This window comes from Salarias fasciatus, chromosome 10 (assembly GCF_902148845.1).
Source record: "Salarias fasciatus chromosome 10, fSalaFa1.1, whole genome shotgun sequence".
Taxonomy (NCBI): Eukaryota; Metazoa; Chordata; class Actinopteri; order Blenniiformes; family Blenniidae; genus Salarias; species Salarias fasciatus.
In genome coordinates this window covers 18,792,871-18,811,300 of record NC_043754.1, presented here as the reverse complement: position 1 = coordinate 18,811,300, position 18,430 = coordinate 18,792,871, and the positions used below count along the sequence as shown (strand labels likewise).

The window sequence follows — 18,430 nt, the reverse complement described above, 5'->3', positions numbered from 1 at the left end:
TGACTTGCTGTATTGTCCTTTGGTTTATATAATAGCCCTGCAGGGGTCACAGTGCCTTCTCGGAGCCATCTGTGCATTTCTGCGGCGCGGTTCGCCGCGAAGCGCTGACGCCGTGTCGGCGCTTTGTGTGAGCGACTGTCTTGATTGACTGTCCTCCCGTTTAAGAATTGTCTGTTACACTCATTTCTCGATGGTCAGTTTCACCATCTGATTTCGCTGCTTAATTAGTCACACTGAGGCAGTGTGAAGTGTGATATTGGCTCAAATTGCCTGGCAGCTCTGCTGTTAGTCCTCTGTGCGGTGTGGTGTGTCACCTCAGGCAGCGACTGGTCGCGGAGTGATGTGGCAGATAACAGTGGGCTTGGGGTGACTTACAACTGATACAAAATGAGACAAGGATTGTTGTGTCCCGCTGTGCATATTGATGAACCAAGAGTCCAAGCTGGAATTAATAGAAAGGAGCTTCTGTTCAATGTATGCGTTCACCTTATTATATCGAAATGATCTGACGTGCGATTGTAAAAAACGTGTGATTGATGCGGAGCCTATATGCTGTTAGATAGTACAGCAGTGTTTGGGATCTTAACAATACCTCTGGGTTTGTTACGTACTTTTTTTTTTTTTCATACATTTTTGCTGAAAATGCCACCTAGACGAAAGCTATTGATTGAACAAAAACATCGCTATCAATCAGAATGTGACATTAATATAAATGATTTGAGGAAATGTGCGCTAAAAGGTTGTTTTTGTGTTTTCCACCATTTACTGTGATCAATCTGAAATAGCAAATCGATACCAAGACATTCATCAGACGTAAACGGTGTCTCTTTTACGCATTGCCTTTTTGCCAGACAGGAAAATCTGATTTTTCACCAATATTCAGCCCCATCATGAGTCCATGTTTACTAAATTTATCTCTATAAATAATAAACTGTGTGGTGTGCCTTGTAAAGGATAAAGTCCACATTCTTCCCACCCACCACCTCTGCCTGGATGTAATCTTTTTCAGTTTTCCCCGGTATGAAAACAGAGAATTGTTTGTTGTTATGTTCATTCAGCGTTTGAGGCTCCTCTGCTTAGAATTTATGATTATTCTCTCAGACCCATAGTAGCCTTCCTAAATGAGTCAGCCAAGTGTCTAAAATGTAAATGTTTACATTAGCATCTAAATCTAAATGATTCAACTGAGTCCCATTTTTTGTTTTCTCAGGTAATCTCATCATCGCTTAGTAGGTAATGAAGAATTTGTTTTATGATAAGCCTTAAAACATGCAGATTAAAAACCAGGCGGTGTCTTATCACCAGGAAGGAGAATGCCTGAGCCTACAAATAATTCAAAACAGTCATCTTTTGGAGTCTGAGCATCAGTGAAATGCAGTTGTCTTCAGCTCCCTGTGCTTCCTCCGTCTCTGCGCAGACACACAGCTTGAGACTCAAATCATCACAGTGACTCTAAATGTGGTTGATTTATTTATTTATTTATTGATTGATGCATCGAGAGCTCATATGTACATTGATGAAAAGTGCTGGTTTATCTGTCACGTGCCTTGAATTTAAAACACCAGATCTTTGTTTTCCTTCCGTATATATGTATTTGAGCTCTAATTCATGGATGATCCAGTGTTGTTTGCTGCGTGTCTTTGTGAATGCCGCAGCAATGTTGATTCTAGTATTTATTGATGACTAATGTTCAACCTTTCGCATCAAACTCATTCCACTTCCCCGCTGTCGCCTCACCACGACATCTCTCTCATTTATTAGGTGGTCTACAAGAATAATGAGTTTAGACTGGAACTGTCACGGCTGGCTGAACAGAGAGACCCTAAGATCAGTATCCATGGTGACCTGATATTCAGCTGCGAGAACGTGGAAGCCCTGGAGCCGGTCACCTTCGACACGCCGTCTGCCTACCTGACGTTGCCCAGGTGGAACACAAAGAAGACAGGCGCCATATCGTTTGACTTCCGCACCACGGAGCCCAGCGGGCTGCTGCTGTTCAGTCACGGCAGTCTGCAGGGCGCGCAGCCCGACAGGAAGCCCCGGGCAGACTTCTTCGCCGTCGAGCTGCTGGACGGGCTGCTCTACCTGGTCATGGATATGGGCTCTGGCAGCATCAAGATGAAAGCCAGCAACAAGAGGCTCGACGACGGCGAGTGGTGCCATGTGGATATCCAGAGGAAAGGCCGCAACGGTGAGAGGATTTAGTGTTTGTGGATGCTGGGAAAGCCTTCTGTCTACTTCTATTACCGGGTCGCTCCACTTTGAGCTGTGGAGAATAAAAGGTTTTTAGCTGTGAAATCGCCATACGCCGCCATCGATTCAGTCACATACACTCACTTTTTTTCCCTGCAGTGAAACATGCATGCACATTGGGTTTTAATTACAGTGATATTTTTAGCGGCTAAAATCTTTGTGTGACATTTTGAAATCTGGGTTAATCTATTTCACCAGTGGCCAATTATATAGTCGCCCCAGTGAAAGTGGAAAGACCTGCCTTATTAATACAATACAAACGTGAGGCTTATTAGCTGAAGCACACACAGAAAAGAAATACACAATCCCTTCTAATGTCCTCCCTCACATTTTTTTTTAATAAAAAAAAAACTTCAGTCTGTCAACTGTTGACACTGTATTTTATCCAAGGCACTGACCTAAAACTAATAACACTCACAGTCTGTGAGTTTTCAAATCTGTGCTTAATGTCTTTGTAGGATAGCCCATTTGTTTTGCAAAATTATCACTTGATAGTGTCTGATTGTGACGACAGTATTGCGTGTCCTTTTACACAGATTCCGCGAGAGGCATTTCCCATTTGGAACCGTCTTTTAACTAGCTGGTTATTTTCGCATCAACGTGTTGATTAGCGCCAACATTTAAAGCTCATTGCTGTTCTCTGAGTGCAAATAGAGGCACACGCCATGAGACACAGAAGAGGTGCTTTTGAACACGAATGCTGTTTGGCAACTGTTCCCAATAGAAGCATAGCTACTCTGGTCAAAAAAAAAATCGCAAAAAATGGCCGCGGACTGGCAAGATGCAGAGACGAGGGAGCTTCTGCTAATCTGTGGGGATCAGGAAGTTTCTCAGGGAGCGTGACCTTTGTTTGCCTTGCTGTGTTCCGTTGCTCGTGTTGAATCGATCTCATTAACTTCCTGACTTCACAACCTGGGGGGTCGCCCGTCAGTGTGAAACATACCGAATTCCTGTGCGTTACAGAGTCAGTCCTGCTCGAAACGTTGGCTGAGCGGCAAAGAAGCACTGTACCTCAAATATAGCAAGACTCCACCTTTTCCTACTGATTTCTAGAGCGAACAAAAAGTGATTGGTTTTATATTTTTAGAATTCTGTTTATTTTTTTAATTTGAGATTTCTTCAAAATTATTTCATGCAGTCATCCTTGATGATCAGTATTGAGAAGTATAGGCCTGTGTGATGATAGACTTACTTACAAACTGTCGAAAGAAACAAAGTTTTGAAGTAACATCTTCAATAACACAGTTTTTTTGTTCTTTTCTAATCCATCCATGTTGTATAATGCTTGATCCTATTCAGGGATGCTGCTGATCTCAGCTAGCTAAGGGCGATGGCCTACTAAAGCGTTGAAATACCGCCAATAACAGGGCATACACAAAGAGACAGGCAGCCGCACAGTCACATTCATACCAACAGGAAATTCAGGGTCATCAGTTTGCTTCAGACATGGTTTTTTTTTTTTTGGGACAATGGGAAAAATAGTATAGGGAGAACATGCAAACAGAAGGAAAAGCCTGGCTGGGAGTGAAATCCACACCTTTGCCTTTATGAAGCGAGATGCTAATCATCATGCCATCGCACAGGCTCTGTAATTTCCAGTTTCCATGTATTTCAGCAAGGGTTAGTCTCCCGCTCTCAAAATACAGCCCTGAGGACTGTCAATGCACTTTCTTTATCTGCACTTCTTAAGACAAACAGACTGGTGTCCGCTTCCTCAATTTCACACTTAGTTCTTGCTTCTCACTGAGCGCAACCCACACACACCTGTCCTAAAAACATTGTACAAGTCCAAAACTGACTCACTGTCAATGCCCACCCTGCAGGCTTCATCTCTGTGAACAGTCAGAGCGTCCCCTTCACGTCCAACGAAGGCAGCGAGATCCTTGACCTGGACGGAGACATGTACCTTGGAGGTTTACCCGAGGACCGCCAGGCCCTGGTGCTCCCCCCCGAGGTGTGGACGGCCTCCCTGGGCCTCGGCTATGTGGGCTGCGTGAGGGACCTCTTCATCGACGGACAGAGCCGGAACCTGTGGAGGCTGGCGGAGGTTCAGAGCGCCACAGGTGTCAGCAGTTTCTGCACAAGGGAGACCCATGTCAGGTGTTCCAGGGACACGTGTGCCAACGGCGGACACTGCAGAGAAGGCTGGAATCGCCACATCTGCGACTGCAACAGCACCGGCTACTTAGGCCCGAGCTGTGAGAAGGGTAAGAGTCTCAGAGCAGGACAGTGGTGGATGGGAGGGAGAGTGATTTCAAAATGCAGCTGCAAAGCTTTTAACACACTTTGGCTGGTATTTTATTTATCAAGTTAGGTGTGTAGTAGCTAAAAAGGGGTCTGCACAGATAAAAAAAAAAAAAAAAAAAAAAAGGACTGGTAGATACAGACACAATTCATTATCAAGATTTAGTGCTCCCAACAATAATAATTCAATTTTCAACTGCAGCATGATCACACTGTATAATGTCATATCTATTCAAATGAGAGCCGTACTCCCAGCTCAGGATCGCTCCCAGTCTAGAAAGCCGGCTGCTGGCAACGACAGGACAACAGGAAAACGCTCCTGTTTTTTGTTTAAGCTGTTCAAAAATAAATTGCAGTGTTTTCCTACAGTAGAGTGATTCATTAATGAATTGCCGGCGTCATGAATTTGCTCCTGCTATGAGTGTTTCATTAGAAATGCAGTGGTGCTTCGGCAGAGTGATTCGCCCTAAATCACGCTGCATTTACCATGCAGATGGTTTTCTCACAGAGAGGCCAAATTACGCAGATCCATTGGCAGCTAATAGTATGAGGGATGTATGAAAATCCCCCTTGTATTGCTCTATGATGGGTATAAATCCTTCATAAATTAGATTGCTGCTGCAGTCTTGCCACTGTCTCGTATGCTTCAGGCTTTTTCTGCCATCTGGTGAAACTGATGAAAATTGCAATCTAAAATTATATCATGCAGCACTCTTAAGATTATCTGAAACCGAATTCACGTTTCCTTCCAGAAATGTCACTTTGTGTTTTTAAATTAGTCCCGTGATTTCCCGCTGGGTCTCCATATCTGCTAATGCCTCCCATTCTCGGAATCCCCAGAGGCCACCACGGTGAGTTTCGACGGCAGCATGTATCTGAAGGTGGTGCTGCCGAGGACGCTGCACACCGAAGCCGAGGACGTGTCTCTGCGCTTCATGTCCCAGAGGGCGTTCGGGCTGCTGATGGCCACCACCTCCCAGCAGTCCGCCGACACCCTGCGACTGGAGCTGGACGGTGGCAGAGTGAAGCTCACTGTGAACCTGGGTAATGCAGCTGCGGCGATAACGAGCCGATGACAACCGCTAAACTTTTCAGGATCTGCCGCCTAGACAGAGATCTCAGGATGTTTCCTGCGTCTGGGGCTCTCTCATAACCACCTTCATACACGACCGGTACAGTTGCCTAAAAAAGGGAAGCGTCAATCAATCCATACCATAAACCTTCCAGAAAAATGGATTTAAATTAGAAATAAAATTACACTGGTATAGAAATAATAAGATTTTTTAGAAGGAGCACGTGAGACTTTAAAAAAACGTGGGTACAAAAAAACAGTGCTAAAGTGATATTGCGCACAGAAAGATGCAGAAACCGATCTACTAAGGAAACACGCTGAAGATCTGTGCCCTCATGAATATGGAATGTTGCGCATGTTTTCCATTTCCCGCAAAATACAGGGAGGAGTTGATGCTAATAGGTTCATTTAAAATGCACAAAGGGATTTACGACGACTGAAAGCAGTTTCTCTGTAATCTGTCTGAATCTGTTCTGTTGTTCTTGTTTGTCCTGTGACAGATCTTCTACTTTTACCGTCTAATTGGGATTAATTTGTTGTAAATGTTTGATAACTTCCTCCACCAATAGATGTTGCACTTGCTGGGGCTCGGCGCTTCATCCAATCGCTCCGAGGCTGAATGCAAACGATAATGCATGCAGTTCCACAGTTTGTGCCACTGTCATGGTATAATTCTGAGTTGATCACCTGCAAAATTGCACACACATTCAAAAGCACAATCTGTTTGTGGGAACATGTAATTTAGCTCCAATTTCACAGGGTCTTAGTAAAAAAGGCCCTTAATTTCATATCAGGGAGAGAAAAATAATCTGATTCCAGATGCGTCATTTTAAGTAAATGAGAATGTTCCAATTATATTCATCACACATTTCTATCAGAATTAAAAATGATTGTTCTTCCTTTTGTCTTGTGTCACATAACCACTATGTGAAAAACATGAAGTCAAATGAGGAGATCCCATGTTTACAAATATCTGGATGAAGCTACAATTAATATGAATTTACATGTCTTTTTTTAATGTTTAAATATATTTTGTCTTATATTCTCTTAAAGAATCTTGTATAATGGAGGTGGAGAGGAGATACTATTATTTTCCCATAGAAATCCAAAAATGGGGGTTTTTTTTTAGCTACTTCAGACGTATAATCAGTGTCCACTAATTACATTGAAGATAGAGTATAAAATCCATGAATGTGAAATATACAAAGATGACTTTGCATCAACTTTAGATCATTCTGAACAACTCTTGTTCAAAAGAACAAAAAAAATGTAATTAAAATAACTCAAATTTTAAAGCCTTTTTTGAGCAACTGTATGTTTGTATGAATATTCAGCCTCATATTTCTCTCTCTCTCTCTCTCTCTGTTTCTCTCTTCCTCTCTCTGCTCCTCTCGTGGCCCGGTCCCACCTGGCCGTCTCAGCTCTTTCAGCCCTTCAATGGCTAGTCTGCAGTTCAAGGAGAAGGCAGTCAGAGACCCGATCCCTCATTACGCTGAAATATTACCACTTTAACTGCCTACACCCTAGATGTGACCATTGTAGTTCCCTCCCCTCACATTTTCTGGTCTGGATAGTTTAGAGTCACCTCACTGAACAAGGAGCACTGGCGGGACACACACACGCACACACACACACACCTGCAGCTGAAAGTCGCTCTGGTCTCTGGCTGTCTGAATCCACTGCTCTGTGATGGTTGACAGCTTGAGAGCACTCCTCAGCCACACGACTTGCACCAATATATTCATGTACAGTTGGGTAAATTGGTTTTATTATTCAGAACATGCAAATGATGAGTGGGTGAATCCATTTTTGAGGCCAATAATTTGAATATTTTAGACGGATTTAGAAGATGTTCAGCTGTGGAGAATATGAGGAAATGTTGGCAAAGCATAGCAATTGTCGAGTTGTCATAGATTTTTTTTTTTTTTTTTTTTTTCATGGTGTAAGTATCACTGTGGCTGCAGGTTGTGCAAATCGCCACTTTTCCCCTGTATTGAACTTGGAAAGCGTATTACGAGCAGGCCTTTTCGTTTAATGGGAATCTGAGTTGAAGGCAGATCGAGGTTTGAGTAGAGGTGCATCTCAGTCCGCTAACTCTAAATCCCCTCCAAATCTCAGAATCAGACATTTATGACCAGTAGTTGTTGAGTGAAAGTCATGACACACCTTGACAGAAACTACATCCGAATTAGAGCCACAATCCAACATAACCAACCGTGTTTTAATTTGAAGAAAATTAACTCATGCATGGGAAGAACATGGAAACTCACTGCATATCTCACTGTAACTGGTGATCCAAACTATATTTAATGCAATATGCAAAAAATAAATAAACAAAAATAACGCAGGTTAACATAAGAAGCAGTGGTTTAAATTTTACAACACGTTGATCCTTAAGCTCAAAATAACTCGTCACTGTTCAATACCGACCAATAACTGTTATAGCTTCAGGATGTTCCATTGTTTTTTGTGTTTATATCTTCATTATTATCTCTATGCGATGCTCTCAAATCTCAGCTCAGGTTTCCTGTTTTGGTTTTTTGTTATCTGCTTCAGACAGTTTCCCTCACAGCAGTGCATGTTTGCTAAATTAGCCCAAAGCACACAACAGTAGAATAATCAGTCACGGTATCTGAAGCTGTCAAATTCTGCCAATGCTCAACGCAAGCAGCCGCAGAAGCGGCACGGCGAACACTGATGCTAAAAATAACACGTGTGCACCTCTACTTTTATGGTCAATAAAACGGTTATTGATCCAAACTTCGAGCGGGTCTGTTTGACTTCCAGCGGTGCCCGACGCCCGCTGAGGTTTTTCCTTTCACTCATCGTTCCTTCTCTCTAATGTTGCGCACGCCGCAGGGGGGAAAGTGGCGGTTTAGACTCTCCAGGCTGTCCCCGGATGGTGGGCTCTGAAAAGTACTGAACTGTCTGCAGAATGTACCTTGAAGGATGTGAACTATTCTCCTCTTTTGTGCTGTTCTTTTTTTCTTTTAATCTCACCATCTCACTCTCTCTCTCACCAGATTGTATCAGGATAGACTGTAATCTCAGTAAGTGTCTCCTATGATTATTTACTGTACCGTGATTTAGAGAACATGCACTGTGGTATATTCCTATGGCCCTTCGCTCTGTTCCCTCGCGAAATGGAACATGATTCATTTATTCTGCACCGCAGCCCCCCCGCCTTGTTTACCGACGCTGTTATCTTACTCACAAGCGACTTCACAAAAGATAAGAACAAAAATGAGACTTCACCATGGCATGGAGAGCTGCTGCTGAACACAATTGAATCTTTTTTTTTGTGCTGCACTGCTGAAAGCCCAGCTGTTGAATTGCCGAATTTTTTTTGTTATTACTCCATTGTAATGAAGTTGTAATCAAATGTATCTAAATTTGACTTCCAGCAGTCTGTTGTCGTCCTGCCATGGAATCTGTCATTTATTTGAGACTAAATTATTTGCGCTTCTTGATAATTGGGTACAAATTGTCTGGAGTGAGTCTTCTCAGTCTCACTCAGACAAAAGAAAACCGGCTGGATATGAGATCAATAGATGATCATGAGACACGACACTGGCAGACTTCAAAAAAACTCCTCAATAGTTTGAAGAAATGAAAACGGTTGCAGACGTTTTCCTCTGTTTCGGGTGGTAGAAGGCAACTTCATTTATCGAGAACAGTTCAACAACAAGGCAATTAAAACTGCTCTGTCCCGACAGACGCGAACAGCAACGAATGCAGAACAATAACGAGAAATAGAAATAACAGGGAAAGATAAAACGCAACATTATTAAATCACAAATAAAAAAAAAATTGCATTAAAACTACATGCAAAACAAAATGGGTGATTGTTGTACTGAAAGCCAGCAGCAAGGTCTTCAGCCTCGTTTAAAAGCACGAGCCGGCCTGCAGCTTTCTGGGAGTTTGTTCCAGATATTTGATGCATAACAACTAAAAGTAGCTTCTGTATGTTTTGTTCTGACTTTGGGAAGAGAAGACCGGTTTGATCCAGGCAGCCTGAGACGTCTGGATGGTTTAAAACATACTAGAAGATCTGACGAAACCATTCGGAGCTTTATAGATCAGCGACGGTATTTTAACGTCTCTAAATGTGGGGAACGTTCTCCTTTTGAATCCCCTGCAGCTGTCTGATGGTTTTGTTTTTAGGTAGACCAGCGAAGACTTTCTTGCCGTAATCCAGTCTACCGCAGAAAACTCCTTGAATTAGTTCTTCTAAATCCTGCTGAGGCTTCAGCCTGTAATGTATATTTTCTTCAGATTTAATTGAAACATCTGTTAGCGGTTTCTTTCAAAACACTTTGTGAATCTAACTACTCACTGGACGATTGTCAGTTGTTTCTCTGCTTGAGCTTCTTCTTTAAAAACCAGATGCATCCTGGACCAGATGTGCCAGTGATCAGTAGATGAATGAAATCTCCAATCATTTAATATAAAATAATAATAATAATTTGACTCAAACAAAAACATCACAATCTAGGCGACTGCATCTATCATTTATGTTTTCATGGAGCTTGGGGCTTGTAAGTAATTCCTCTGACTCGAAGGCAAGATTAATCGAAAAGAAGATTTCACTTTGGATTAGCAGAGTTGATTTTTATTTATTTATTTTTTTTAGATTTTCTTTTCTTTTCTCTCAGTACTTAAGGTCGCAGCAAGAGTGATGATGGAATATTTGATGCAGATTGTTGCTCACACCTGATAGCGAGAGACAGGCAATTTCCAGTTTTGGTTCAGACTTCAGCTGTGTGAGGAACAGATAAAAGCAGTTGCCATTGGAGAGGTGAACAGCGCTCTGATTCAGATCATCCTATACAGAGGAGGCTCATGAATACTTATAAAAAGTTATCACTCTAATCAAGTGCCGGCTGAAAGCTTGTTTCACTCTCATGTATGAATAATTTCTGGATACGCGCGAAGAAAACGGTTAAACGTTCATGTCCGCTTTCCGCAGTGATCTGCGAAGCCGCCCGAGCATTAGTCATTTTATAGTATTTGTGATCATCTGGGACGAAGGGCTCTCTTCGCAGCAGCTGTTTATGTAGTCTCAAACATATCTTGACATTTAATCCTGTGTAACGGAACAATCAATGACACACGGTCTGCAATTCTGCCTCATGTTAATCTATTGATCTGAGGTGCAGCTTTAAAAATACATTATAAGGCAAAAAAAAAAGGGCACTTTCTCAAGAGATTTAATGTACATGTTTGAGCCTTATCAACTGTTCATTGTGTTGAATGGATTGCACTGATCAAGGTGAGTAGAGGATGTGTTTTATAGCGTGTGTGTGTGTGTGTGTGTGGTTAGAGATTGGACGTTGGTTATGCAAATAACTACCATTTCACAGCCATTTCAAATACGTCATTGTTTAAATAGATGGACGATTATGCAAACCATGCAAACAAGGGAAAATATGCCATGGCTGATTTAGAATAAGGTTGAATATTTAATATAGTGTTGGGCGTGTGCATATGATTTTATCCTATCTACCAGCAGATGGCATTGTATCATCACACACTGTCCACAGAAAATTGTACCTAATGTGCACTCCTCCGTGCACAAAATGAAGCCTCCTCCTGATCCATTTCACTCACTGGTTGTGTGCGACACCAGCAGCCTCCGAGAAAATTTAGCACTGCAGATGTGACAATGGAGACCTTTCCAGTGCGTTTTGGTAGTAAAATGAGCCAAATTGTAGATTGCAGAATGATCTGCCTAAATGATTCAGGAGATCCTCATTAAATGAGCTGTGTCATCCGGTTTGCGACACAGATCCTCTGTGAATCCAAATAGGCTTTGTTTTCAGGATATCATTACAACTTGCTCACAGAACGAAGGACTCGAATTTCTGAGGCGAGATATTTTGCAAGTGTACGTTGTTTTTTTTTGTTTTTTTTCGAGGCAATCAGAGAGGCAGCCCATCTGCAGCAGCTGCTTGGAAGCTGTCCACAACTGCTTCCACAGTGGGAGGGTAATACTTGTAAGAACAAATGCTGCTGCAATGCTCCTTGTTAATTCTCTCAAATCTGGGGGAATAGCGGTGCGCTGTGCACTTTTCAAACCGGGTTTGTTCTACAAAATTATAGAATTACCATAACATGCTCTGATTAACATGCACACCTTGCATTGGAAGTGGAAGCTCCCTGATGATGCTGACCCGTATAACTACAACAGGCCTTTGAAGTCATCTTTGTTGGAAAGTATTAATCAAATTTGATTCTAACTAAAGGGATCAAACTGGACAAAATGCGGCCTTTATATGAGCGTCTCTCTCTCTCTCTCTCTCTCTCTCTCTCTCTCGAGCATCTGCAGGCTGGGCTTGTGAAGCGAAGGTGCTTTGAAAAGAGGCCACATTTCAAAGGATTTACAGTCAGATGTGTGTGGGAATACACAATTATTTTCCACCATTTTAGTAGCTCTTCTTACATATGCTTCCTTATCTCTGTATTATTCTACACACACCATTCGTATTCTCTGGAGGGCTTCATTTAATTCTGACCAGCTCTGTATGTTGATGAATATTAATCAATTCATGCTTTTAATTAAGTTTATATTAATTTTGAAGTAGGAGACAGTGATTCTCATTTCAAACCAGACCTGGACAATATTCTTTGACCTCCAGTTGGAGACAAATTAAAGCTAAATTTGATTAGTTTAGGTATCGATCATGTATATCCTATATAGGGAGCAGACGAAGGCCATCACGGATCAGCTGCTCTCACATCCATCACTGTAGGCTGTTGTTAATGTCAAAATGGTGGTGTCTTTAACTAATACTGACACAAAACACACCCTCGAGGTTTTATGTTTTTGGGGGGGAGATTCTCTTATTTAAAACCTCACACACATGATTGGTAATACAAGAGCCAGGATCACTGATATTTATCCAAGTATACTGGTCGAAAGTAGTATTATTAATAATAATAATGCATTTTTAATAAGCTACTCCTTGTATACTTTAATACCAACACAATAATTAACCAAACATGAGGCTTTTCTTTGTGTTATTCTCCACTTAATACTTAATTACATGCATGTTTGAACAGTAACCAGTGGTCTTTGTGTGATTTCTCTGAACTAATGAGATAATCAGCCTGCAATCCCACAACAACACGTCAGTAAATACTGCAGCAGTTAAACAGTGATTTAATACCGCGGATTCTTGATTCCTTTGGTACCAGCGTTAAAACAAGACTGCATGCTTTTTATTAAAACTTTGGAGGTTGAAAAGTGTGTTTTTCGCATTTGAATTATTTCTACAAAGGGGCTTGTAAACACTTTGATATGTAAATTCCGTTTTTAATGTATAGCTCGAATTTTCTCATACAAATAAAAAAAAAAAAAAAACCATCCTCCTTCAGCTCCTTTACAAGAATCTTGACTGTGCTTATCTGTTTATGTATTGGAGCATGTTTTCCATCATGTGCGTACAGTAGATAGGACTCTCCCCTCTGCGAAGCACAGATAAGCACTCTATTGACTCCTCTTTGATCACAGACGAATCTTGTCCACACTTTAAATTTTCATGATTATCATTTTACTGGGTCCACATTTCTGGTTTTTTTCTGCCGGACACAATTCCAGCAAGTGGTTTGTTTTTCATTATCCCGAGTAAATCCATCAAATACAGTGGCGCGGGATCTAGCGTGATTGATCCGTCTGGTGCACAGAGTCAATATTCAGCAGGTGGACGGCGGCATCACGCGGCGCGCTGCGAAGACACTTGATATGCAACCCCGGACAAAGTCCCCAGTCACAGTTTTATTTCCCCGAGGATGAAACTGTGAAGTGTTCGGAAACCAGTTGATGTTTTCCATTTATTGCCCTCTGTACGTCCCCTGTAATTCTCTTGCACCCTGAGCTCAATTAGACAGACAAACCCCTAAAGGCGCAGTCAGCTTAGGCATGGCCAATTAGTTTCCCAAGCGATGTCAGAACTCCTTTGAACTGCCGTGTCGGCCTGTTGCATAGGCACTGATTCAGGATGACGGTGCTGCAGCGGCAAGCCTCTGCACTGTGACCTGTTTTGAAGCCGACGAGAAAGGCAGAGGATAGCGCAGGGATTCAGAAACTTAAAGGTATATGTTGTGCCAGCGCTTTGGTTTATTTTCCCCCCAGTATTTTCCTCAACAGACCTCACACCAATTCTCCGATAACAAGAAAACCTATACTGCGCCATTCCGGTGCGTTTTTTTAATATTCTGCTTTCAATAGACTCTATTGATGTCATTTAATTTCCCATTTTACTGGTTATTATTATTGCTCGCTGGTCAGGATTTGTGGCTGTGTGTGTGTGTGTGTGAGTGAGAAGCAAATGAATATATGCACCCTGAGAGTGCTTATCGTGCTGAGAGCTTTGTGTGGAGAGAGTGCACACTGAGCTCGTGTGGTATGATTGTCACTTGACGCTTTCCTCCTCTTAGGCAAGGGACCAGAGATACTCCTGGTAGGCGAGAAGCTGAATGACAACGAGTGGCACACAGTGAAGGTGGTGCGGCGTGGGAAGAACTTGCAGCTCTCTGTAGACAATGTGACGGTGGAAGGTAAAGCAGGCATGAAAGAGCCGTAGTAGCGCCGGCGCAGATAGCGAAAATGTGCTTCTGCGGTATAATAAGAATGTGTTCTGCACCGCAGGCCACATGACCGGCGCCCACACCCGCCTGGAATTCAACAACATCGAGACGGGGATCATGACGGAGCGGCGCTTCATCTCTGTGATGCCGTCCAACTTCATCGGCCATCTGCAAGCGCTCTCCTTCAACGGGATGCTCTTCCTGGACCAGTGCAAAAACGGAGACATCTCCTACTGCGAGCTGAACGCACGATTTGGCATGAGGCACATCGTGGCCAATCCCGTAACTTTTCTGACACAAGCAAGCTACCTGGCCTTCTCCACTTTGCAGGCCTATGCTTCGATGCACCTTTTCTTCCAGTTCAAAACCACCAGTCCTGACGGCCTGATACTTTACAACTCCGGGGACGGCAGCGACTTCATCGTGGTGGAGCTGGTCAAAGGGTGAGTGCCGGCCCGCCACTTAGCTATAATCTGCGTTCAGGCCCGGGGTGAGGAGGGATTAAAGTGGCTGTTTGTCACAGGAATGATCTTTTGATGTATTATATTTCTAATTTTGTGCCTTAGTAGATGATTATTTCAGCACAACAGTATTTGTCTTGCACATTATAAGCAAATTTAACTGGAGCTTTCCTCCCTTTCCCGGGCCCAGAATTGCCTAATCATGAGTCACATCATGAATGCATCAGCCTGCAGCATTATAGAAAGCCACCAAATGGCTTTAAAATATCTGTTCATCTACAGTGATTTTGTTGGAAGGAAGACGAGCGCGCGGAAATCGCTCGTCTCCGCACCCAGCCCGACTCGTCACGTTCACGTTCCGAACGTTGTGTTTTTCATATAGAATTTTTGTAGCAGTGAGAATAGCGGGGAAAGGTTGTTGGAAGAGATCAAGCAAAGCAACAATTGTATCTTCCCCCTGTCAGACCTTGCACAGACTTTCTCCCAGAAAGCAATTAGTCAGCAGGAGCTCTTGTTCAGCTCTGCAGCCTGCAGCAGAAGCTTTCTCAGACAAAAAAAAAAAAAAAAAAAAAAATGGCTTCCAACACTTCTGTCATACTTTCTAGCTGCTCAACGTTAAGTGTGAAGCGTAGCAGCTTATTCATGGATGTTTCTTATTTTTGATTTTGGCAATATTGAGGGGTTTTTTATGCGCACTATCTGATGATTGCATTTAAACTCAACATGCTGCTTTTCCTGAAACCCCCACGAGTTGTTATTTCTTTGAATGCATATTGACAGCAATTTGAACCATGATGGATTCATATGACAGTCACAAACAGAATGTTTTTTTTTTTTAGACGCTAGTTTCTGTATGGCTGTAAGTAATTATAGATAAGAAAAGCTGGTGAAAGTAAACATGTGTATTTTCCTGCAGGTACATCCATTATGTCTTTGACTTGGGAAATGGGCCGTCGCTAATGAAGGGAAACTCTGACAAGCCACTCAATGACAACCAGTGGCACAATGTGGTGATTTCCCGTGACAACAACAACGTGCACATCCTGAAGATTGATTCCCGCACCGTCACCCAGCATGCCAACGGAGCCCGCAACCTGGACCTAAAAGGTACGAAATTACAAATATTCAGTAGTTCTTTGTGTGTAAACTTAAGTGCATCATGTAATCCACTTTGCTATTTTTGTGGAGTAGGATGAGTATCATCACAATTAAGTTTCTTATTTCATCAGAGAAAATTCCTGTTATGCTATTTTGCCCCTGTCTGTCTTTGTTCTGTTGTGACTACTTTAAAGATGCTTTTTTTAAGAACTGTGCTTTGAATGCAAATATTTTATGCAAGAAAAATTCATTAAACACCTGCTGTTGAAAATAGAATTGATTTTGTGAATAATCTTTTACTTTGAGTATTTTCTTATTTATTTTTAGTATTCTGTTATTGGATGAGCAGCATGAGTTGAACTTCAGTTTTGATTTTGAGTTTTTAGATGTCTCTTTCTACTTCTATTGCGTTGTGTCTTCTGTGTGAAAAACAAAAAAGTAAAAGAGCATTGCTTCTGTTGGACTGTATTAAGGTTCCTCATGCGCCAGCATGAACCTGGACACAGCAAATTATGACGATTGGCCTCTGATTGACTCCTGCATCTTTCAGGGGAGCTGTACATCGGGGGTGTTGGAAAGAGCACGTACAGCAGTCTGCCCAGGCTAATAGCCTCTCGAGAGGGATACAAGGGCTGCCTGGCATCGGTGGACCTGAATGGAAGACTCCCCGACCTGCTGGCAGACGCCTTACACAAAGTGGGAGAGGTGGAGCGTGGCTGCGGAGGTGAGAGCACACAAAACATCCGCGAACCTTTTTTCCTCATCGCCTGATATCCTTGTTTTTATTAGCACTGTCTCTTTGCACCGCGAATAAAACAAACGGGGGAGACTGGTGACTGCAGATTGAAAATTAATTACACTGTATTTGTTATGGTGCTGAACAGCTTTGTTGAATGCTTCATAATGATTGGCCAGCAAAACGCTTTCTGTGGTTTAATTATTTCTGATTATAAATGCTGACTTGTGATATCGCCCCGAAGTTGAGGAGTCCAGCTGCTTTTTGCTGAGTCCGAACAACAAAACTCAGCAGGGTGAAGCGCGAAGAGTTCAATCATCTGGAGTCAATTCCTATTAGCATTACTTTGACAAGAAACACCGCGCTGGTTATAGTTGACAAGTCATGTACATGTACGCTGAGAGCTTCAAGAGACATCCTCCTCCTTGCAGCTTGACTTAGCAAAGACAGTTTTATAGCATTTATTAAGCGTTGGCGAGGAGAGAAATCCTATTTCAGCTCACTCACTGGTACGGACGATTTATGTTCGCTAGAAAGAATAAAAAACTGGAATTCCTTCTCTTTCCAGTGTGACCGTGCACAGGGTGTTTCAGATAGGTCTGAATATTATGTGGTTTGTGAAAGGTTAGGAGAAACGATCAGCCACAGTGACACAGGTCACTTTGTTTAAATCGTCAAATTTCATACAAAACTGCAGCAATTAGTTTAAACCAAGTTTCTAAAGTTTCTAAATGACCTTCAGCTGCTGTTTTAACTGTCTTTTCTTCTTAAGTGAAAATATATATAATTTATTCTCGTGTCTGAACCAAGTGGAGAAAAGTCCCCCGATGAGTCCCGACTGTAACCTTCCCGCAGGACCCAGCACCACCTGCACCGAGGACTCCTGCCACCACCAGGGAGTGTGTCTCCAGCTGTGGGAAGGCTTCTCCTGCGACTGCACCATGACCACCTACGGGGGGCCTTTCTGCAGCGACCGTAAGTCCAGGCGTCTCGCGCCTCTCTGGGCACAACGCTGAAAAAAGCACGGTGGCGATGACACTGATATGGGTCCTGACTGTCAGTCAGTCAGCAATTCATCAGGCAGCATTTATTTCATAATGAACAGCAAATGAAAGGACCGTCTGAACAGAGAGCTTACAAGCAAAAAAGAAAAATCATCGAGGTGAGCCCGATTTTAATAATCAGTCATAATATTCATTGTGATTGAGTGTAAACTTCCAGTGATGTGACACGAAAACAAATGACTTCCTCAAAGGTGGGAAATCAGTCTGAAGATTCATGGGATGCTTTGAAAAGTGACTGATGGTGACTAATGAGTGGCAACACAACGGAAATAGATTTTTACAAACAACAATAATTCAAAGCATTAATGACCCAGCTTTCGTTTCTAGTCCACACACACACAAACACAAACACACACACACACACCAGCTTGCAAACTTTGGATGAAATACTGTTTCTCAAGTTTTATTTCATTTCATCTTTTTTTAAAACTTTCCACCAGTATTTAGTAGCTTGTGTGCAACTTTGTGTTGAAAACAATTGAACAAAATAAGATATATTTCTCTTGTTTATTGATTACACGGTGATATATTTCCAATTTAATAAATCCAGTTGATCTTTAACACACTTAATGTCACAAAGAGGCCTCTGTAGCCACGATAATAGAGCAGACCTTTACCAGAAGCGTTTCATACTTATAATAGGAAAAGATTAACATTAAGCTCATTGGTCCAGTCATGGTTAGTTAAGCTTCATTTGCTTCATAGAAGAAGAGCAGAAATGGTGCCTGTGTGGTAATCATTATTGAATAATGGCGGATGAACAGAGGGGGACACAGAAAAAAGGGCGGTCTGAAAACTAGATGGGAGCTTTTTGAGGATAATTCAATAACAAAGATGGTCAAAGAAAGTCAAGACTAAATCGTCTTTGTATTTACAGAAAACAGAGCTCAGCAACAATTAATATATTTACTTG

General features: G+C 42.2%; 1 protein-coding gene across 12 annotated transcripts in view; it reads left to right on the top strand.

The window, feature by feature from the left end:
• Positions 1 to 18,430, top strand: part of nrxn2a (neurexin 2a) — a 117,448-nt gene that overhangs the window by 47,317 nt on the left and 51,701 nt on the right. For 8 of the 12 annotated variants that reach the window (XM_030100565.1, XM_030100563.1, XM_030100564.1 and 5 more), the window contains 9 exons: positions 1,762 to 2,191; positions 4,077 to 4,460; positions 5,338 to 5,541; positions 8,593 to 8,619; positions 14,009 to 14,128; positions 14,220 to 14,601; positions 15,536 to 15,726; positions 16,268 to 16,441; positions 17,309 to 17,428. In XM_030100565.1, the coding sequence (XP_029956425.1) occupies positions 1,762 to 2,191; positions 4,077 to 4,460; positions 5,338 to 5,541; positions 8,593 to 8,619; positions 14,009 to 14,128; positions 14,220 to 14,601; positions 15,536 to 15,726; positions 16,268 to 16,441; positions 17,309 to 17,428 (2,032 nt within the window). The remainder of the gene's footprint in view (positions 1 to 1,761; positions 2,192 to 4,076; positions 4,461 to 5,337; positions 5,542 to 8,592; positions 8,620 to 14,008; positions 14,129 to 14,219; positions 14,602 to 15,535; positions 15,727 to 16,267; positions 16,442 to 17,308; positions 17,429 to 18,430) is intronic. The other 4 variants (XM_030100567.1, XM_030100566.1, XM_030100574.1 and 1 more) reach the window with 1 other exon arrangement.